This window comes from Solanum dulcamara, chromosome 11 (assembly GCF_947179165.1).
Source record: "Solanum dulcamara chromosome 11, daSolDulc1.2, whole genome shotgun sequence".
NCBI classification, from domain to species: Eukaryota; Viridiplantae; Streptophyta; class Magnoliopsida; order Solanales; family Solanaceae; genus Solanum; species Solanum dulcamara.
In genome coordinates, this window is record NC_077247.1 from 540,529 (window position 1) to 564,271 (window position 23,743).

Genomic DNA, 23,743 nt, shown 5'->3' on the forward strand with positions numbered 1-23,743 from the left:
GGTACCAAAATGTCTTTGTAGCGACAATTTAATTTTAGGTCCATTGAAGCTAATTACCGAATCTAATTTTATGTATCGGCCGGTAACTCGGCTAAAAACTTTTGCTATAAGAGTCTTCACTCTTCACTTTACATGATGCAAATCTATTGTAATACCCCTTATACTGTTGGGTTGAATGGGAAATTGAGCGAAAAAGAAATGGAGAGGAAAATGATATGTTCTCTCTTGCTTTATTAAATAAGTTTTGGTCCTACATAGGTGGTGGAAATGAAAAGTCTCCTACTTAAAAGTAGAAGCACTCCTTCATGTTGCTAAAGGGTCAAGAAGAGGGTCTCCCCTCGCGCCGTCGTCGTCGTCGCTCGCTCGGCTCGGCTTCGGCTTCGAATTCGGATTATAAGCCGCTTCAAGGGGAATGACGGTAAAGGCCCATTCTCTATGCATTCACGAAACCAGGCGGTGTTCATGGCTGAAACGAACACAACCGTGAGAATCATAGATGGTTGATGATTGATTGTGTGACTTATGTTGTCTAGTTATACAACAAAGTTCGACGGTTCAAAGATATCGCATCTACCAATTGATCGAGTATATCCTATATAAGTTCACTATGGAAAGTTCAAAGGGAAACCTACTTATCCACATGCAATTAATCTTCGTTTGTATATCACACACTTATCTGTGCATTCCTTTATCTTGTAGACATTCCCCATTCATGTGGGGGATTGTTGGGTTTAATTGATAAGTTGAATGGGAATTTGAGGGGAAAAAAGTGGAGAGAAAATGATATGTTCTCTCTTGTTTTATTAAATAAGCTTTGGTGCCACATAGGTGGTGGAAATGAAAAGTCTCCTACTTAAAAGTAGAAGCACTCATTCATGTTGCTAAAGGGTCAAGAAGAGGGTCTCCCCTCGCGCCGTCGTCGTCGTCGCTCGCTCGGCTCGGCTTCGGCTTCGAATTCGGATTATAAGCCGCTTCAAGGGGAATGACGGTAAAGGCCCATTCTCTATGCATTCACGAAACCAGGCGGTGTTCATGGCTGAAACGAACACAACCGTGAGAATCATAGATGGTTGATGATTGATTGTGTGACTTATGTTGTCTAGTTATACAACAAAGTTCGACGGTTCAAAGATATCGCATCTACCGATTGATCGAGTATATCCTATATAAGTTCACTATGGAAAGTTCAAAGGGAAACCTACTTATCCACATGCAATTAATCTTCGTTTGTATATCACACACTTATCCGTGCATTCCTTTATCTTGTAGACATTCCCCATTCATGTGGGGGATTGTTGGGTTTAATTGATAAGTTGAATGGGAATTTGAGGGGAAACAAAGTGGAGAGAAAATGATATGTTCTCTCTTGTTTTATTAAATAAGCTTTGGTGCCACATAGGTGGTGGAAATGAAAAGTCTCCTACTTAAAAGTAGAAGCACTCATTCATGTTGCTAAAGGGTCAAGAAGAGGGTCTCCCCTCGCGCCGTCGTCGTCGTCGCTCGCTCGGCTCGGCTTCGGCTACGGCTACGGCATTAATTAATATTATTTATTTATTTAATTAATTAAGTAAAAAAAAAATCCTGACCCGCGACCCGTTTCTTTCCCGGATTAATTTAAAATTTCCCTCTGTTTTTTCCAACGGATTTTTGAAAGGTTGCAACCTTGTCCGAAAAGTTGCAAACCTTTTCTCAACAGGCAAACTTTTTCCCAACAGATGCCTTTTCTTAAAAGGTGTAAACAGTCTATATATATCTGTTAATCCTCAGAATGTTCCATACGAAATTCTGAACATACCATCTTCTTCATCTTTCTGCACTTCCTAAAACTCGTGTGAAATACAGCCATCAAATGGTTCGCAGTCACCAAAAATTAGCAGTACCTCTACTTTGGTGAGTAAATCGTTCTATCCTAGGAGGAAAGATTCAAAAACCTTGGGTACTTTGAGGGGAATAATTTCCTTAAGGACACACTGTGCAGTCAGTGGGCTCGATTTTGTTCTTGAATTAATTTCCAGATTCTGTGTTTTATTACTTTTAATTTTTGTTACTGTTTTAATATTTTTCAATACAGTTTACTAACAATCTTAAGAAAATTATTATTATTATTGTTTTCTAATCAAACTGTATTCTGTCTTTGGAGACTAAAACCTGTGTGGTTTTCTACTCCGTATGAAATAAATATTCTGATTTGAAGAGTATAAAAACTTCGTTGGAATATTAAAATTCATACTTGTACAACGATTTGAAGAGTATAAAAACTTTGTCGTTGTTTTTGTAAAAGGTCTGATATTCTAAAATATTAAGACAGTTTGTCTATTTTGACAGTGAAAAGAAATGACAAGTGATACTGCTACTACTTCTGCGACTGTTGCTGCAACAAGCCGCACTTCTGTGCCACCGGTAGAAAAACCAGGAAAATTTTCTGGAGCCAACTTCAAAGGATGGCAGCAAAGGGTGTTCTTTTGGCTTACCACTCTTGGTATGCAGAAGTTTACTAACGAAGATCCTCCTGTGCCCGCTGCTGATATGCTGGCCAATGAAAAATTTATGATTACTGAGGCATGGACACAGGCAGATTTTCTATGCAAGGGCTACATCCTAAGTGCTTTGGATGATGATTTGTACAATGTCTATAGTGCTGTGAAAAATTCTAAAGAATTATGGGATGCACTTGAGAAGAAGTACAAGACTGAAGACGCATGCTTGAAAAAAAAATTATGGTTGCTAAGTTCCTAGACTATAAAATGATAGATAGCAGAACTGTTGGAACCCAAGTTCAAGAACTACAACTTATTTTTCATGACCTTATTGCTGAAGGTATGGTAGTTAATGAAGCATTTCAAGTGGCTGCGATGATAGAAAAATTGCCTCCTTCGTGGAGAGATTTCAAAAATTATCTAAAGCACAAGCGTAAGGAAATGAAGTTGGAAGATCTTGTGATTCATCTCAAGATTGAGGAAGATAACAAAACAGCAGAAAAGAAGTTGCATGGAAATTCAACAATTATGGGAGCAAACATCGTTGAAGATGTTGCTCCAAAGAATAAGAAAAGGAAGCAACCTTTTGGAAAGAATCAGGAGCAGAACAAGAAAAAGTTCAAGGGCAATTGTTATAATTGTGGGAAAGTTGGACACAAAGCTCCAGATTGTCGTCTTCCGAAAAAGGACAAGAGAAAGGGACAAGCCAATATGGTGGAAAATAAAGAAGCTATTGATGATCTGTGTGCAATGCTATCAGAATGCAACCTAGTAGGTAATCCCAAAGAATGGTGGCTTGATTCGGGAGCTACTTCGCATGTGTGTGCAGTCCGAGAAGCCTTCTCTACTTATTCCCCTGCAGCACCTGATGCGACGATCTATATGGGAAATTCTGCAACTATAAAGATTGAAGGATATGGGAGAGTATTTCTGAAAATGACATCCGGCAAGGTGGTGACGCTGAACAAAGTGTATCATGTTCTAGAAATGCGAAAGAATTTGGTGTCTGCCGGCCTTCTTATCAAGAATGGATTCAAGTGTGTTCTAGTTTCAGACAAAGTAGTTGTCAGTAAGAATGAAATGTATCTAGGAAAAGACTACCTCACTAAGGGTCTTTTCAAACTAAATGTAATGGTTGTTGATGATAATAAAGTTCAAGCTTCTTCTTACTTACTTGAGTCAAATAATTTATGGCATTCACGTTTAGGACATGTCAATCATAAAACTTTGCAAAAACTGATTAATTTAAATATATTGCCTAACTTTGATTACAATAAATCAAAATGTCAAGTATGTGTTGAATCTAAGTATGCTAAGCATCCTTATAAATCTATTAAAAGGAATTCTAGTCCCTTAGAGTTGATTCACACAGACATTTGTGATATGAAGTCTACACCAACTCGTGGTGGAAAGAAGTATTTTATAACTTTTATTGATGATTGCACTCGATATTATTATGTATATTTGCTTAATAGTAAGGATGAAGCAATTGATGCATTTAAGCAATACAAGAACGAAGTAGAAAATCAATTGAATAAAAAGATAAAAATGATTAGAAGTGATAGGGGTGGAGAATACGAATCTCCTTTTGAAAAGATATGTTTAGAATATGGAATTATTCATCAAACTACCGCCCCCTACATACCTCAATCAAATGGAGTTGCGGAAAGAAAAAACCGAACATTAAAAGAAATAATGAATGCTTTATTAATAAGTTTCGGTTTATCGCAGAACTTGTGGGGGGGAGCTATCCTTACAGCTAATCGAATACTCAACAGAGTACCCCACAACAAAACACAAACTATTCCATATGAACTATGGAAAGGAAGAAAACCCAACTTGAAATATTTCAAAGTATGGGGGTGTTTAGCAAAGGTCCAAGTTCCTTTGCCCAAAAGGGTAAAAATTGGACCAAAGACCGTGGATTGTGTTTTTATTGGCTATGCTACAAACAGCAAAGCTTGTCGATTTTTGGTTCACAAATCAGACAATCCTGAAATTAATGTTAATACGGTAATTGAATCAGATAATGCTGAATTTTTTGAAAATATTTATCCGTATAAAACTAAAAGTGAATCGTCAAGTGAAAGATCTAAACGACCAAGAGAAGTTCAAAAGGAAAGTAAACCAACCGAAGAGGATCCAAGGTGTAGCAAACGTCAAAAGATATCTACTTCCTTTGGACCAGATTTTGTGACATTCTTGCTTGAAAATGAGCCTCAAATATTTAAAGCTGCAATGTCTTCTTCTGATTCAGCATTTTGGAAAGAGGCAATCAATAGTGAGATTCAATCAATTTTGAATAACCATACATGGGAATTGGTTGATCTTCCTCCTGGAAATAAACCTTTAGGATCAAAATGGATATTTAAAAGGAAAATGAAAGCTGATTGCACTATTGATAAATATAAGGCAAGACTTGTGGTCAAAGGTTATAGACAAAAAGAAGGTCTTGATTACTTTGACACATATTCGCCGGTAACAAGAATAACATCTATTCGGGTGTTAGTGGCACTTGCAGCTGTATATGGTCTTGAAATTCATCAAATGAATGTTAAGACGGCTTTCTTAAATGGAGAATTGGAGGAAGAAATTTACATGGAACAACCTGAGGGTTTCGTAGTTCCAGGTAAAGAAAGGAAAGTGTGCAAACTTGTTAAGTCACTTTATGGACTTAAACAAGCACCTAAACAATGGCATGCAAAATTTGACCAAACAATGTTGACAAATGGATTTAAGATTAATGAGTGTGACAAATGTGTTTACATTAAAAATACTCCAAATCATGAAGTCATTGTTTGTTTATATGTTGATGACATGTTGATAATGAGTAAAGACATTGCCAATGTAAATGCTACGAAGCGTATGCTTGCTAGCAAATTTGACATGAAAGACTTAGGGGTTGCTGACTTAATCTTAGGAATTAGGATCCATAAAACTCCACAAGGTCTAGCATTATCACAGTCACATTATATTGAAAATATACTGGATAAGTTTAAATATTTAAATTTCAATGTTGCAAAAACTCCAATTGATGTAAGTTTTGCACTTCAAAAGAATGAAGGTAAAAGTGACTCACAATTGGACTATGCACGAGTTTTGGGAAGTTTGATGTATATTATGAATTGTACACGACCAGATATAGCATGTGCTATTAGCAAGTTGAGTCGATTCATGAATAATCCTAATCAAACTCATTGGATGGCAATGAAACGAGTCTTGGGGTATTTGAAACACACCCAAAACTATGCTTTGCATTATAATAAATATCCCGCAGTAATTGAGGGATATAGTGATGCAAACTGGATCACCGGATCATCTGAATTTAAATCCACAAGTGGATATGTTTTCACCATTGGTGGAGGAGCAGTGTCTTGGAAATCATCAAAACAGACATGCATCGCCCGCTCTACAATGGAGTCTGAATTTATAGCTTTAGACAAGGCTGGTGAAAAAGCTGAATGGCTTTGAAATTTTTTGGAAGATATTCCATTTTGGCCCAAACCTTTGGCACCCATATGTATACATTGTGATAGCCAAGCGGCAATAGGGAGGGCAGGAAATGTTATGTATAATGGAAAATCGCGTCACATTCGACGACGACACAATACTGTTAGACAACTACTCTCTAGTGGTGTTATCACTATTGACTACGTAAAGTCAAGAGATAATGTATCGGATCCACTAACAAAAGGCTTATCTAGAGAGGCTATTGAAAGATCATCGAGGGGAATGGGGTTAAGGCCTAGGACAAGTCAACATGGCGGTAACTCTACCTAGTAGACTGAAGATCCCAAGAACTAGGTTCAAAGAGATCAAACAAAGTTATGATTGACGGTTCAACATTGTCAAATAACTCAACCCATTCTCGTGATGATGACAATGTTCAGAAACAAAGGATAAAACCTTAAGGCTTTTTAATGAGTTAATAAAGCTTTAAAAGTTTTTTAATGATTATCTAAATCTGACGGAAAATGACTAGATAATGTGTCTATAGGACTACACATTTAGAAATCACCTATGTGAATGTGAATTATAAGCCGCTTCAAGGGGAATGACGGTAAAGGCCCATTCTCTATGCATTCACGAAACCAGGCGGTGTTTATGGCTGAAACGAACACAACCGTGAGAACCATAGATGGTTGATGATTGATTGTGTGACTTATGTTGTCTAGTTATACAACAAAGTTCGACGGTTCAAAGATATCGTATCTACCGATTGATCGAGTATATCCTATATAAGTTCACTATGGAAAGTTTAAAAAGAAACCTACTTATCCAGATGCAATTAATCTTCGCTTGTATATCACACACTTATCCGTGCATTCCTTTATCTTGTAGACATTCCCCATTCATGTGAGGATTGTTGGTTTAATTGATAGGTTGAATGAGAAATTGAGGGAAAAAGAAGTGGAGAGGAAATGATATGTTCTTTTTTGTTTTATTAAATAAGCTTTGGTCCCACATAGGTGGTGGAAATGAAAAGTCTCCTACTTAAAAGTAGAAGCACTCCTTCATGTTGCTAAAGGGTCAAGAAGAGGGTCTCCCCCCTCGCGCCGTCGTCATTGTCGCTCGCTCGGCTCGGCTTCGGCTATGGCTACGGCTTCGGCTTCGGCTTTGGCTTTGGATTTGGATTTGAGTTTGAATTTGGATTTGGATTTGGTCAATTGATATGATTGATAATCTTTTTGGACCAAATTTTCTTTAAATTTTTAATTAATTAATATTATTTATTTATTTAATTAATTAAGTAAAAAAAAAAATCTGACCCGCGATCCGCGATCCGTTTCTTTCCCGGATTAATTTAAAATTTCCCTCTGTTTTTTCCAACGGATTTTTGAAAGGTTGCAACCTTGTCCGAAAAGTTGCAAACCTTTTCTCAACAGGCAAACTTTTTCCCAACAGATGCCTTTTCTTAAAAGGTGTAAACAGTCTATATATATTTGTTAATCCTCAGAATGTTCCATACGAAATTCTGAACATACCATCTTCTTCTTCTTTCTGTACTTCCTAAAACTCGTGTGAAATACAGCCATCAAGTGGTTCGCAGTCACCAAAAATTAGCAGTACCTCTACTTTGGTGAGTAAATCGTTCTATCCTGGGAGGAAAGATTCCAAAACCTCGGGTACTTTGAGGGGAATAATTTCCTTAAGGACACACTGTGCAGTCAGTGAGCTCGATTTTGTTCTTGAATTAATTTTCAGATTCTGTGTTTTATTACTTTTAATTTTTGTTACTGTTTTAATATTTTCCAATACAGTTTACTAACATAAACCACACTGACCGAAGAAAGAAAGGACGTAGGTAATCCACAATCTCTCCATCTTTAAAATGCCAAAATCAGAAACAAAGAACAGGAACCTAGACATTTCGTTCCAAACATGCATATCAAAATTAGATACAATTCCAGACGTGCATGTACAAATGTAGCAAGAAATTATTCAAAACAACAGAAAACCCAAAATCAAACAAAAAAATGAACAAAACTTTTTGAGTTAGTTAGCTCCATGTCAAAAAGCTTCAGATTTCTCAGCAATTTAGTGGTGGGTATTTTAGTACCTCATCGAAAATTCCAACAACATCATGCATCATACTTGATACTCCTTGGTTGATCAGTCACTTTACGCACAAGCTAAAATGTTTCTCCTATAGAGCCACCGAGAGTAGAAGATGAGTTAGAAAATTGTGATATTTTATTCAAAAATGGCAGTATAATCCTTCTTCATAGAATCCATTAACCTTCCTTTGTCCATCATACCTGCATGACAGCCGAAGATGTCGATCAGTATCCACTTAATAAGGCATAAATCCTTCTTGCTTCATCATAAAAAAAAAGAAGCCCAGGTGTCTTCTTTCCATATATATCAATGCATATCCGACCCTCGTACCATAACATTCAAATAAATTAAAAGTTTCTTCATTCCCCATTTTTAAGATAGTCTAAACCTTAATCAGGTTTCCTCACTTAGCAAATATATTGATTAAGGTGTTGCAAACTAAATATATACTTGGGCATACTACTCTTTTTTTCTTTTTAGACAAGTATACCACGAAAGTATCGTTCACTTTTTACGCAATTCTCTGCATCTAGCTTGACCAACAAAAAAGCGCCAAATATCAAGGTGCAGGCGATCCTACTCCATATGAATGTACGAAGCAGTTGCCTCTATTAGAAGTTCCTTCTCAGCATATCTAGATGTCATTTCAAGAGACTATATTCTTATCTTTTGATCCTTTTTTTTATGATTGTGGTGTCCGGGCCAATTTTCGCACACCTCGACTAATCCCATAGAATATCTGCCACCTCCCATCGGCAAAATGTACCAGGTTCCTCTGTCCACCACGGCTAGAACATATGGAAAGAATCACCTAGTGTTTTTGTCTTCGCTGAGTTTTGAACCTGAGACATCAGGGTTCTCAACCACTCATTGACCACTAGACCACCCCTTTGGGTGCGACATCAATTTTTTATCTTAAATGCACATTCATTTACGATACAAACAAACCCCTTAAAACTAAAGCTTTGGCAAAAAAACAAAATTCAATAGGCAATAAATATGGGTTTTGTAATAGTCAGAGCCATTGCCTTTTGAGTTAGTGTTCAACAATAGTCTAATAGACATGTTTTCACTCACCTCTCTATAGATGAAGGAATTAGATCCTAAACAACTACAAAGAAATTTGTCTTTTTGCTCACCTCTCTTTTTATATCCTTGAAAGATACACTTAAAACAACTGTTTTAGTAAGTTGCATTTTACAAGACTTAATTTAGTCTTTCTCGACCTCAATTCAATTACTTAAGTTAGATGTGGTTACATGCTAGAGAAGCTTAATACATGAATTATGGATGTCCAATGTAGGAAAACTAATCACCATTGTATTTTTAAAAGAACATTCCCAAACTATTATTAGGTGCATCTAATATAAACTCTCTCAAAACTTGTGCATAGCTAAATAAGTGTACCTTAGAAAGTAAATCAGTAGCAACTAAACTGAGAAGCTTAGTGTTGGTAGGCATTTCGAGACTCTAATGTTGGAACCTCTGAAAACGAAATTGGAAGCTGAAAATTTTGATTTGGTGTGGTCGTTTGAGGTCAGAATTGAAATTTACATACTGAATAGAAAAACATTTTGGGTGGAAAACTTTGAAAATTACATACTGATTTTCTTAGCTATTGATTTGTTTCAGATCTCAAAAATGGTAATAGATAATCGATTGGGTGTTTATGTTTATAGTTGAATCCATATCACTGACTGATTCAGAAGAACAGTTAAGGGAACTTGAATCTGGGATAAAAATTCGGGAAAATAAAACTCCATTTAAGGGCATTGAGCCAATGACCAAAGTCTGAATTTTCCTGCTGATAAAAGTGGGTGTTTTAAAGTATCGTTGATGTACTATTTGAAAAACTCCTCCCAATTTTGAAAGTATCATTTTCAATAATGTATCTAAGTATGTTGTTCATTGTGTTCCGATTATTGCAATATTTTGTTGTGACTTGCTATATTGTCTTCGTTGTATTTGGGATTGTTGTATTTGAACCGAGGATCTTTCGAAAACGTCTCTCTATCTCCAAAACTCACTTATGGATTTCACTAGATGTGGTGTTGTTGATGGAACTGGATCGGAAAAAAAGAGAAGAATGATTGAGAAGCCTGTTTATATAATTCACCCTTGCTTAATAAGCATAATTACGGTTTGGTTTGTTGGCTTGAAAAGGCAAGGTTGTGGGACTTGACGATGGCAAGACAAAGTAGATTCAAGTGTTGGCACGAAGTTGGCAAGAATCAGAAAATAAAATTAAGTGTGGAAGCAGTCAAGAAATATTCTAAGTGTGAGCTTGTGGCAAATGGTTATGGCATTGGAGGACATGTGGAAGGCACATGGCTAATGTATTTTGAATTCAAATTTGAATAGGTTGTTAGAATATGCCTGTTGTAATATTAGTTAATTTCATATAAGGATTGTTGTAAGCATGTACCAGGCACATGGTCGGTTATAACTGTTGTAACTGTCTTGTGCAACGATTTTAAAAGAGGGCCAAAATTCGACGAAGGCATCAAGAGAGTGTTATGAGTCTTAGTCTAATTCGTGAAGCCTTTCCTTTGTTGAATTTTGATATTAATAAAGCTTGGCAAGAGTTCCTGTATGTTCTCTGTGTTAGTTAATTCGATAACCACTATTATAGCTCTATAGATCAAGCCGTGCCTGAAACTGTCAACAATGTCAGAACTGTATACAAAGCTATAACCAAACCATTGTGTAGGATTTGATATAAGCTGCCACACAAATAAATTTAGAGCCATAAACATTGCAGGCTTAAAAAGAATGCTGATAACACTTGTCTTTTTCTAAGTAATTGTGAGTTAAGACTTTATGTTAGGCAACTTAACTCTTACATTTAGTAGGGAACAAGTTATCCCATAATTAATTATCCTAAAATATGGGATAACTTATAGTATAAATGGTGGGATAAGTTATCCCAAACTTGACAACCAAACAAAACATCAAAATTTTATCCTAAACTATTTTTTTATCCCTCACCAAACGAGATAGTTTTATGTCCAAAGCAAAAGGAACTAAAGACTCTTCAAACTGTTTGGAATTCCATTGTTTGACTAGCTGCAAAGGCAAACCAAGTCTACAAATCATCATTCTGACTGCCGTTTCAAAAAGGAGGTAGGCCCAGCCCAGGCTTGTGGGGTTAAGGTTATTGTACACGACCTCATAAGAAAAGAATGAAAAAAACGAGAAGAGAAACTTTCCAAGATTAAAGACGGTCAGCCCATTCAGAAGATCTTCTCATGAGGAACAGAATCAGCTACATGACTAGTCTATGTAGAAAATTTACTGTAGAAGCTCTCAAATCTCTCATCTAATTTTTCAAATGTAGTTTGATCATGTTTTTTCAGACAAATGATCCTAAAAAGTACAACATAAATAGTTCCTGCATGGAGAATAACCAGCCAGAGAATGCAAAATTACAGGGAAGGATAGATGGTCCCTTGCTGCACAAGAACGGCATGGGACAAAATCAAATGAACCATAAATGCCTAGGGAATGCCATCAACCTTGTAGAAACAGTGATTAATCCTTTACATATATACAGCATGAGGCTAAAAAGGGAAATGATTCTTCACATCTGAGCCGCAACAGTTAGAAATCTTTACACCAACCTTTCAAATCTACGACTGAACATATTCTCCAGTAGAACTAAACCAGAAATGGAACCAGCAGTGAAGCATAAGTTCAGTACAAAGATGAAGTTCATAGATCAGAAATGGCATGTAAAGTTTATAGCATGAGTTCCATTTTCACTAATCCTCATCAGAAATCTCAAATACTAGACTTGGAATAAGAGGAGCAGGACTGGGCAGCAGTCTTCTACTGGGAAGACTAGAGAGACTTTTTGAGGCGGAAACAATACGACTTCCAATTTCAATCCGTTTAGACTTAGAATTAGTTATTGAGGCTCTATTAGCACTTTGATCAGAAGGTGTTTCAGCTGGAAAAGGAGACAGCAACGCATGAGAGTTCACCTCATCATGACTTGAGAAATATTTCCTGATAATACCCGAAACTGAAACTGCTTCGGATAAATCAGAACTCTGTTCCTTACCTTCACATCCATATGCCATGGAAACAACTAGAGGCTCATCAGGTCCTTCTAGGCACTTAAATTTGTACGCTTTCCTACCTTTGTTCCTTTTCTTCTTCTTCCTCTTCTTCAAATGAACAATTCTTAAAAATGCACCTTTAAGGCAGGCAAATCTTTTCATCTTCTTCAATTTTCTTCTGCATTTTAACTTTTCAACTTTTGGGCCTGCTGTACAAGTTTTAAGTTTCATGGGACCAGAAATAGTGCTAAATCCCTTTAAAATGCTATATTGGCAAACTCGGACGTGTACTAGTGGCCTAAATCCCTTTAGAACATGCTTTAGAGGCAAAGTTTCAGGAAGGTGGTAAAAGCATGAGTTCCTTTCCACCTGTGAGACAAAAGATGAATGAATGAGTGAATGATTTATTTATTTAAAATATAATTTGAGAAAACAAAATAAGAGGAGTTAGTTAAAGCATACCATAACAGCATCGACTTTGATCTGCCCCAGTTGTGGGAAACAATTCAAGTGAGCCCTTTCAACTTCTCCTACAAATAGACGTTCAAACAAAATCACAACAAATCATAAAAATAGATAAAGATTTTGAATGATGTTGAAATGGAAGAAGAGGCAAAAACTGACTCTTGAAGTGGTTTGGTGTAGTGTAGGGAGAAACAAGGACAACAATGCGAGTGCCCAAATTGGTGTCAGCAAATAGAGCCATTTCACATTCCGACCTTTCACTTTCAAAACAACACACCGTCTCTATCTCATCACTTTCAACCTTTCTCCAGATAGTTAATAAGTGAAAGTGGTGGGGCCCCACTGGACTTCCTTCCACCCATGATTTACGGCCCGTTTCAAAGAGTCTCGAATCTATTTTTGAGCGATAAAGTAATAAAATTGTTAAAATAAAAATATGTTTGAATAAGTTTTTTTTTAAGTTGTTTATAAATTAAAAATTATTTATTATTATCTAAATAAAATTGGGGTAATTTAATTTATTTTTTGTCTTATAAGCTATTTTCAGCTTATAAGCTATTTTAGATAAGTTAAATCAAACAAACTCAATTATTTTTAGAAGCTTATTTTAAGCACAAAATGACTTTAAGTTGGTCAGCCAAACATTCAAAAAAATTAAAAATAGCTTATAAGCTAATCCAAACGGGTTCTAAGTCATATTTTTATGATGTACTAATTTTTTTGGAAAAATTACATTATATAGACCTAATTGTGAAACTATTTATTCAAATTAGAATCAATCCAAACTATTTAACCTTAATAGACTCGTGGTCTAAATTATTTATCCTCTTACTCCATTTTCTCTCTTTTAATTTCACGCATGACGTCATGATGAAATTAACATCACTGTTATGAAATAATCTCTATAATACTTCATCGGTATCATATAAAATTTAATTTAATTTTTGTGATACTCCATCGGTTTATTGATGTCTTATCAGTATCATATATGATTAAGCTTTTTTTTTTAAGAAATAAAAATAAAATAATTAAGAAAAATTTATTAAATTCACAATCTTATTTATTAAACTCTAAATTAGTAAATATATTCTTTGTGATATTCCGTCGGTATATTGATACCATGTCGGTATCATATAAGACTAAGCTTAATCCTCTGTGATACTCTGGCGGTATGTTGATACCCCATCAGTATCATGTAGGGTGACACTAATGTCGGCACGCAAATTTTAAAATAAATTAATGTCATTTTAAAATAAAAAAAGGTATGAAAGTAATGAAATATTTGAGGATAAATATTTTTCCTTTTGGGATTGAGATAAATAAAATAAAATAAAATGAACAGCTCTCAAATGGGTCTAGAACAACCCAGCCCACTCAAGATAAACCACCAAAAATGAAAGAAAGATAATAAATGTTCTAAACAAAAAACCAAAATTATCAGAATAGGAAAGTGAAGGTTTTCTAGCTGCGTCAATCCATCTTTTTATTCAACTGCTTAGCCGTAATCTTCGTCTCAGGTAAGCTGACACCCTTCAATCTAATGTTTATAGCTTTACTAAGTCATCTGATGCAAAAAATATGTAGCTTTTGACCCAAATAAAAACCAGCTAAAATGGGGCGTTTCAGCTCCAATCTCTTGCCCACAGTCACAGCTCAGCCATCTTCATCTTCTTCGTCCGTTTCTCTTGCCGATACTCCAGCAACCCACGGCTTCATTGTTCAGACTCCAAATGCTCGACCCCTTCCCGATTATGCTAAGTTGTTATTCCTTTTGTTTCTCCTCTGATTGTACTTTACTTCACTTTTCTAATGACTGGTGGATTGAGTCTCAATGAGATTGATACCCCCACCTAGTCAATAGATCTGATCTGCATTGTACAAATTTACGAAACTTCATGTTGGAAGTTTTTCAGGATCCAGTTGTAGACCAAAGCGGAAGTAACTTGCAGATGGAACACATTTAAGCCTACATTCCTTGATTGCATATCAGATTTATACCTTAGAGCTCTCACCAGGTGCGAATACTTAATCAAAGAAATGTTTTCAAGAATATAAGCTTCATAATCTGTTCACTCCACAATCAAATCCCTATTGACTACCTATAAAACTTCTACTTTAAATCTTTATAGATGTAGTCTCTATATCACCATGATGTTCTTCTTCTTATGTAAGGAACACAATGTTTGTCTAGATCTAGGATTTTCCTACCTTCACTAGGCATGTCTTGAACATAGTTTAGTTGAAAATCACCTGCAAAAATGAAAACAAGGTTAGCTAAATAATCAGCAAGAGCATTTCCTTCTCTAGGGGAATGCTTTACTCTTATGATAACTGGTCTCTTATCCTTAGAATACAACTGACTTCCACAGTAACACACCAAGGGATTTCCTAATTCCTTTCCAGAATATGTACCGAAGACCTTGAATCTAATTCAATTATCAGACTATTAAGCCTCTATGCTTGACAAAACATTAAGCACTCCTTTATTTCCCTTGCCTCTGCTACCAAACTAGTTGTGTCCTCCATTCTGACACCCTTTGCAACAATTAAATCCCCTATATAGTTTCTAATACAAAAAGCAGTGTGCTAGGGTTTAGATTTCCTTTTGATGCTCCATCAGTATTACACTTTAGCCAATCCATTTGTTTGGGGGGGGGGGGGGGGAGGGGTTCCATCTCACAATCTTGATAGAAACAGTAGGTCTTAGTCCTTCCAACAAAGAAACAATCTCTGGCCACCTCCTACCACCCCATTTAATCTTAAATCTAGCTTTTAAGAATTTTAGGATGGAATCATTAATCTCCACAAATATCTTATATACAGAATAGATTCCACCATTAACCACTGTATTTCTCCTTTTCCATAGGTACCATAATATGATCATTGGAACCACTTGAAAACAATATTTTCTCTACAATTACCATTTCTACTCCACCATTGTCTGATATTTTGTTTCAAAGAATTCAATGGAACAAATTCAGCTGCCCTATAATAGTGCTGCAAAACAGAGTCTGTAATTTCACCCTTTAGAAACAAATGTTGAATATTATCTCTACTAGGGATAGAACAACATACACAATCTTCTGGAATATTAGGATTCCAAATATGCAATAGACAAGCTATAGGTAGTTTGCTTTGCGAAACTCTCCATGGAAGAAAGAATATTTTGAAAGATAAACTTTTACACCAAAACCAAAGCTACTTCAAATCATCATTCACATCTCCTCTCTGTCTCAAAATCTCTCAAGCACTTTTAACACTGAATTTTCCAGAGCTAGAATGAGTCCACCATAGCTTATCACATTGATAAGTCAATTTAACTTCCTGCATGTTCTTTCTAATGTGCTGAATCACATACCCAGGAATTACATCAATCATCTCTTCATACATCCAACGGTCATCATTAAGAAAGATCCCTATATCCCTCACATCATGGCAAGAAGATACCTTGGTGCATAAATAATGGATCTAGGTTGGTCCAATCATCATACCAAATTGTAGAGGTACCCCCTTTTTGTTCCCACCACAATACTTGTTCTATTTTCTCTCTTTTCTGCAACATAAACTTCCATACCTGAGAACTATTATTCTATCGAACCAAAGATGGGATTTACTTCTTACAATATTTGTTCCACATAAAATTAGACCACAAATTATTTTGAGTCCTAAATCTCCACCAAAAGCATACAATGCCTGTGAAACATCAAACAGAGATTTAAAACCTAAACCACTTTCCTGTTTAGAAAGACAAAGATCATTCCAGTTAAACCAATGTTTACTTTTGCCTGATTCCTTGTTACTCCAGAAAAATTTAGCAAAAATCTTTTGGAAATTTTAACAGCACAACTAGCAGGGACAATAGCAGATAGAACATAAATGGGAGTGCTTTGTAGAACACTTAAGATTAATACTTCCTTACCTCCAACTGACAACATCTTCTCCTTCCAAGCTTGTAGTTTCCCTTTTACCTTATCAATGAGCTCTTCATAGTGTTCTTTTCTCTTCCTCTGATAATTAATAAGGCGGCCTAAGTATTTTATAGGAAAGAAACCTCTTGTAAAACCAGTACACTACTCTACCTTATCAATAGAGACTGTTACTAATTTCTGATGCATATAGTGGAAGCTTTTCTCCTTGTTAATTTTCTGTCCTGACTGTTTTTCATATTCTTGCTAAACAAACATAATTTTCTGTAATGAAAGCTCATTAGAAGATGCAAAAAATGGTATCATCAGCATATGCCAAATGGTTCAGCTTAGAACTCCATTTTGGCTTCCCATAACCTACAAACAGATCATCCTTAAAAAGATGATTCAAAGTCCTAGTGAGAACCACTGCAGATAAAATAAATAAAGTTGGGGATAAAGAGTCACCCTGTTTCACCCCTCTAGTGGAATGAAAAATACCAGAAGACTGACCATTCATGTAATGACCCTCTAGGTCATTTTTTCTGTTTTCCAATCCTTTCAGCGTTTAGAGATTTTCTGAAGCGACCCCAAGTCATTCATGACTTGCTGGCACTGACAGTCCGGTCGTCTGGTCGTTCATCTAGGTTTTATGTCAGTTTCCCTATTTTGGAGTTCTTAGAGTTTGAACAGTTGACTTTGGTCAAAACTCCAAAAATACGATCTTAGAATGGAATTTTGACAGTTCCATCAGCTTTGGAATAGCCAAATTAGGCTAGTATCATGGTCGGCGCGAGCATCGAGGCATTTGGTGCGAGTTTGAGGCCGTTTGGTACTTTAGCCTTTGAAATTTGGCCTAAGATTGACTTTGGTCAACATTCTTGGAAAATCCACTCGGATTAAAAATCCGTCAGCATATTGAGTTTGGTCTAAAACAATCTTTGGTGCGATTCCTAAGACTGTTGATCCTTCTTGTGGATTTTAGCTCAAAACAGTGCTGAGTGTGGGACCTAATTTTTATCGAGATGAATTTGGATGAAAATTTTAAAATCGTTAGAGTCTAGAATATCGAATTTAGTGGTTTAGCATATCTGATTTATTTTTATCGGGTTTCAAATGAATCTCTAGAGTCCATTCGGAGACTTTAAAATATAGCAAAAGCTAAAATCTGGTGCAGCCCTTAGATCAGATTTTGATTTTTTACGACCAACGCGCTTTTATTTAAAGCCAAAAATCAGCCTTCAACCTTCATTTTCGAAACACTATTTCTTGAGCATTCCACGTCCATATTGAGTGATTCAAAAGTCTATCTTACGTGGGTTTTTGAGGAGAACGTAGTGGTGTGATTGGAAAGTGATGGGTGTTTGAGGCGTTTTATTAGTTTTAGTTGTTGCCCTCCTCTTGACTTTTCTCTTTAATAGATTTTTGATTTCTTGAGCTATAGGTCTCCGATGGAGGTGATTCAGAGTGCTGGGTATTATGTGGATTATGGGTTCGTTGTGTAGTGTTCGGAAAGCATGAATATCAACATTTTGAGTAATTTCCTCCCCAAAGGGGCTGCCCAAGCTTAAACATTAGCTTTAATTGTGAAATTATTACATGATCTAATTCCGGTGTTTTCGAGCATCGAATTGTGCTATATTTTGGAACAAAAGTTCAGTAAGCTCAAATGATCCTTTTCACGGAGTCAATTTTGCAATTTTCAGTGCAGGTCCCACAATCCCGTTTTAGATCCAATTTTGGATTCATCTCTGAAAAATTTGAATTTGGTGTTGAAACATTCGCATTGACATCGTGATCAATATTTTATTAGCGTGGCGGCAATTGGAGGTGATTTGGAGGTGAAGATCATCAATTTGGTGGATTTGGAGTGTGCGTGATCGACTTTGAGGTAGGCTACGGTCTTCCACCTTAACTGAGTTTTAGTAGATACTTCTTAGTATTTATTTCATGTGATTTAGATTCGTATTTATCGAGATTAGCGTTCTCTTCTTCCTATTTCGTTTTCTTGTTTCCCAGGTGAGCTTTAGGCTAGAATAGTCCCATGAAATCCTTAGATTAGGCTATGGGCCTTGGTTGTGGTGTTGACTTAGCATTATTATCTTGTTTAGGATTGTTATTGATGGCCTTAGGCTAGGTTTGAGCCTTAGGTGCTTTAGCAGGTGTTTTATTGCCCTTATAGCTAGGTGTAGCTTCTGGTAGGGTTTGTTATGGATATCATACCTTAGTGCTAGTGCCGGAGACCTCTTTGGCTCGTTGTAGCCGTAGGTTTGGCTTAGCTGTCCTCATTGGAAGCTGCGATGGCATTTTTGGGGTAAGGTGTCGATCATAGAGATATTTCTTCCCTATTTGATTCTAAGACATGTCTCAATTGTTTCGCTTTTGTTTAACGATAGGCTTATGATGCCTTCTTATCTATTATTCATTGTTGGGCCCGAGGCCATATTCGAGGAGCGATTGGACCCCAGATTAGTTTCTTTGCCTTGTCAGTATGGTATGACTTGATGTACTATTCATACTGTGTGTACCTTATTTGAATACTGATGGCATGCTTGCATTGATTGAGCATATTCACTCGTTTTGTGGTACCATCCGGAGACATTCTCACAATTTTACTACTTTTAAACTGGTTTTTAACGATATCACCTGGACTACTGTGATAAAATGGTTTTGAGATTTTTGAGGCGTCAAGGACGTGCTCCATTTTATACTATCAGTTCAGAGGCATCGAGGATGCACTCAGTTTCTATTGATATCCGGCACACCGTCTCCCTTTTTATACTATTACCGCATTTGGGATGCCTTTATCCTGTACTTGATTATCCGACGCAGTGTCTCCCTTTTTCTATATTGGCTTGACCACTCACTCTCTGGTACCACTACGGGGATACTATATGTCTATGTAAGACCTGATTCGGGCCTATGTAGTGTATACAGACTTCCTACGTCCCCTATGGACCCCTCTGGTCATTGCACTATTGAATTGGATGTGGAAGCCGCATGGTTCCTACCTGGCAGGCCGAGGGTCGGGGTGAATTTATACACTTAGTTGATTGCTGAGCCACTGATGATGTTACTGATTTTTACTACAAACTTGCATTCATTAGCATCGCCTATCACTAGTATATTTGTATGGTGTGATTCCTAATTTTATGGGAGCTGGGGTATGTTTGTCAGTGTTTATATCTTTCGTGGGTATGGGCGTTCAGTCTGTTATTATTTTATCATACTTGTACTTATCCTTTGTTCTATTTGTAGTTGGTATACAGGGTGTCTTAGTTAGATTTGTTGGTGGTATTTCCTGCTAGGTTCACTTGAATTAGTCCTTAGGTGACTGTGATTAGCTGCGCCAATTAGTACTCCTTTCTTGTTTAGTTGGCTCCTATGGCACCCTCTTATTGTAACTAGGTTGTTGACTTGCAATTTAGGTGTGTTCTTTGACTCTACTCCTTTATCCTTATATTCTATCTCTTTGCCTTATTTCTTGTACTGTCGTGTGTTAGTTCAGGATTAGTTACTTGTGTAGTATTTACCTGGTTATATGTTATTTATACTTGCTTTATCTATGGATCTCAGTCGGCCTATGCCTACTGAGTACCATTCGTTTGGTACTCATACTATACTTCCCCCCTGCAGATCATAGTACGGGTCATCTCCGTTGATTTGGATTGGTGCGGAGCAGCTTGATTAGAAGATTTGGTGAGTTCCCGGCGTTCAGAGTTGTCGATTTCCATCTATGTTGGATTAAGACTAGTCTTTACTTGCTTTCGAAGATTGTCTGTACTTATATTTGTATCTATAAAAGCCTTGTACTCGTATTTTGATTTAGATGCTTGATTATCGACTAATGTTATGTCTTGGGGTGGTTCCTTGTGTTTTAATTCAATTGTTCTTTTACTTCTTATTGCTATTACCTTCCATTTTATTTGTTCATCTTCCGTTTGGTATTCCGTTGCCTCTAGTTTCGAGTTAAGTTTTAAGGGTTAGGCTTACCTGCGGGTGAATGTTGGCAGGTGTCATCATGACCGAGAAATTGGGTCGTGATAATTCAATAGCATAGAATAATAGTTTTTAGCCACCAACCTCCATATCATATCCACAACCGCATTAGAGAAATCTAGTCTCCTAAGTACTTTCATCAGAAAAAATCAAGAGACCCTATCATACGCCTTTTCCATATCTAGCTTTATAATAACATTATCTGGCTTCCCCCTCTTACCAATGTCTAAAACCAACTCCTGGGCTAGCAACACATTTTCTATCATGAATAATTCAGGATAAAATCTTGTTAACGGAGTTACTCAAACTAATATGTCTCATATCTGAGAAAGATTGAATATTTTCTTTCTTAGGTATAATTACTAAATTAGTATGAGTAATAGACTTAGGCAAAGAATTACCCGAGATTTTTTTTGAACTATCCTGGTGATATCAGGACTCACAATATCCCAACAAGTTTGAAAAAATCTGCTAGATAAACCATCAGGCCCACATGAACTATCACCATTAAGGTTAAAAACTACTTTCTTTACTTCATCAGAATCAACAACGTTTCCCAGCATAGAATTCTCTTCTTCATTAATCTAAATAGAAATATGATCTAATAATGAAAAATTAGTAGAGTCTCTATCTTATTGAAATTGCTTTTGATGTTATTTTCTGTTTTTGATTATGGCCAATGAAAAAATTCCCCCATTGATTTTTGAGGCCTCTCCATTTTAATAGATGGAAATTTTAGCTTAAGTTTACATTACATATTATATATTACAAGTTGAAATTGGCCAATGAAAAAATCACTTCGTCGATTTTTGAGTCCTCTCCATTTTAAAAGACGAAAATTTTAGTTTAAGTTTATATTACATATTATATATTATAAGTTGAAATTGGCCAATGAAAAAATCTCTTCGTCGATTTTTGCGGCCTTCCTATTTTAAAAGACGAAAATTTTAGTTTAAATTTACATTTTACATTACACTGTCTATGAATGATTGAGTGAAATTCATTGTTTTGTTTACTTTGGTTATTACTTTTACTATTCTTCATTACTTTATTCATTTACTATTATTATTTATTTTGTTCATGTTTGACCACTTTTCATTTCGTTGGAATTGATGATTTACATTTTTTATAAGATTTTTGTTAGGTGAACTTTATTGATTTTGTTGGTTGTTGATGTTTAATTAGTTCTTCCATAGTCAATTATGTTTGTTGCCATTGTTTGGCCATTTTTTATTTATTTATGTATTACATAAATGTATTTTCATTTACTGTATTTTTTTATATGTAATTTAAAAGTGGCCGATGAAAAAATTACCGTCGATTTCTAAGGTCTCGCATGTTTATAAGATGAATTTTATTTTAGTTATTATTATTATTATTATTATTATTATTATTATTATTATTATTATTATTATTATTATTATTATTATTATTATTTGAGAATACTTTTTTTCTTATATACAACAACAACAACCCAGTGAAATTCCACATCGTGGGATCTGGGGAGGGTAAAGTATACGCAGACCTAACTCCTACCAATGTAGGACGGCTGTTTCCGAAAGACCATCGGCTATTTTTTTTTCTTATATAAAAGAAATATTTTCCTTTCCACACATTATAAAATATTTTTTATTTATATGGTAAAAAAGTTCGTTTTTTCTATATTAATAAAGGGAAATTCTTTTAATAATGCATAATAAAAATACTTATATATATATATATATATATATATATATATATATATATATATATCGTCTATCTCCTATTTTCTGTAACGTTTCTCAAAATGCACAAGTGCCTTAAGAAATGCCTTGGGAATAGACTGCTCATGTAATGCGTTATCCTTAATTTTTTTGGAAAATTTGAGTTCAGAATATCGATCAGGGGGTCAAAACCTACGGGAAAAAGGTGTCGGTGGATTTTTAGGACAATATATCGGAAGATAGATTTTCGAATAAGCTAGACGAAACAGAAAGGTCCGCGATGCGGACCTGGCAAGGATTTTCTGGCCGAGTTGGATTTTTACTAAGGGAGTTTTAGACTTTTCCCTAATTGTTAGCTAATGAGCCTTGACGTTTTTAGGACCTAATGCAACCTATTCATTCTTCTGCAATTCACCTACTCAAATATTTCTCTCTACAAAAGACTCTCAAGGACTCCATTGAAGACTTCAAGTAAATTCACTCAAGCTCTCCATCAAAACTCTCAAGTTCTTCCAAATTAATTGGTGTTCTCACTTAAGGTATGTGGGTATTGATTCATGGATCCTTTCATCCATGAAGCCCAATCAATTTCTCAAGTTTTCTATCAAATTAAAGTATGGTATTTTATGGGTTTTATGATCTCTACTCCTATTGCATGAACTTTGATTCAAATTATGATCATGAGTCTATTTTTATATAAATTGATGGTTATTGCATTAAATTGAAGAGTTTTTCCATGAATACTCCTATTTTGATTTCTAGGGTAATGATGAAGATTATGAGTATTTTAAATTACACTTCCTAATGATATTATCTATATGAATTATGTATGGGATGATATAAAGTTTATGATCATGCATGTTTTCAAGTCAAGTACATGATTTTCAAATCAATTGATCATGCATTCATGCCTTATCTAAATTTCAAGTATAAGCTATGATCATGAATTTACAAGCATGAATTATTATTATGTATTTCAATTATGATCATGGACTATAAGTATGTTTTGAATGAATGATTTTTATGCAAGTTATGAAGTAAGGTGACTTAGGGCCCAATGTGGTGACCTAAGACCTAACGATATGAATTATGCAAATATGATTATAATGATGAAAGGACAATTCTCACATTACAAGTATGTTATGAAAATGAGCTACTCTATGATTTCAAACCTATGATAATGACTATGATATATGATATTATGATTTCTATGCTATGCATGTATTCCGTGGGATTTGACTTAGCTCCGTGTGGACTTGAGGTGGGGGCCCTACCAAAATCTTAGTAACAGCCTCATGTCCCATAAATTACGTTTCACCGTAGGTTGCCTTCATGACCTAGCTATTGGATCGACATATAGCGTATGTATGACCCGCCTAGCGGGGTAGAGTCTAACTTGGCAAGTAGATTCCCCTTTTCTTCTTTGTATGGGGAGACAACGAGATTCCATGTTATAGATCACATGGTATTATTGTCGGTTATGGTTCCTATCCCACATATGTATGATCTCTTAAGTATGTTATGATTTTGAATTTATGCTTTTTAAATGCTTTGGTCAATATGATTTTCTTCAT

The 23,743-nt window shown here is 35.7% G+C and overlaps 1 protein-coding gene and 1 long non-coding RNA gene across 7 annotated transcripts; one reads left to right on the forward strand and one right to left on the reverse strand.

Annotated features, from left to right (window-relative positions):
• Positions 1-10,849: 10,849 nt before the first annotated feature.
• On the reverse strand, positions 10,850-12,930 carry LOC129874396 (uncharacterized). The gene is made up of 3 exons (XM_055949678.1): positions 12,722-12,930; positions 12,560-12,627; positions 10,850-12,466 (listed from the first exon to the last, which is right to left on the reverse strand). Exons 1-3 carry the CDS (start codon positions 12,801-12,803, stop codon positions 11,798-11,800), a joined length of 819 nt encoding a protein of 272 aa, XP_055805653.1. The 5' UTR covers positions 12,804-12,930; the 3' UTR covers positions 10,850-11,797.
• A 1,012-nt stretch (positions 12,931-13,942) lies between these two features.
• On the forward strand, positions 13,943-20,371 carry LOC129874518 (uncharacterized). 6 transcript variants are annotated; one of them, XR_008762916.1, is made up of 4 exons: positions 13,943-14,079; positions 14,147-14,577; positions 18,174-18,358; positions 20,104-20,371. It is a non-coding gene; the product is annotated as an uncharacterized LOC129874518 (long non-coding RNA). The 6 variants fall into 6 exon arrangements; XR_008762915.1 differs by lacking the exon at positions 13,943-14,079 and adding an exon at positions 15,925-16,065 and having other exon boundaries at positions 14,086-14,577; XR_008762917.1 differs by lacking the exon at positions 13,943-14,079 and having other exon boundaries at positions 14,086-14,320; positions 14,476-14,577.
• Positions 20,372-23,743: the final 3,372 nt, after the last annotated feature.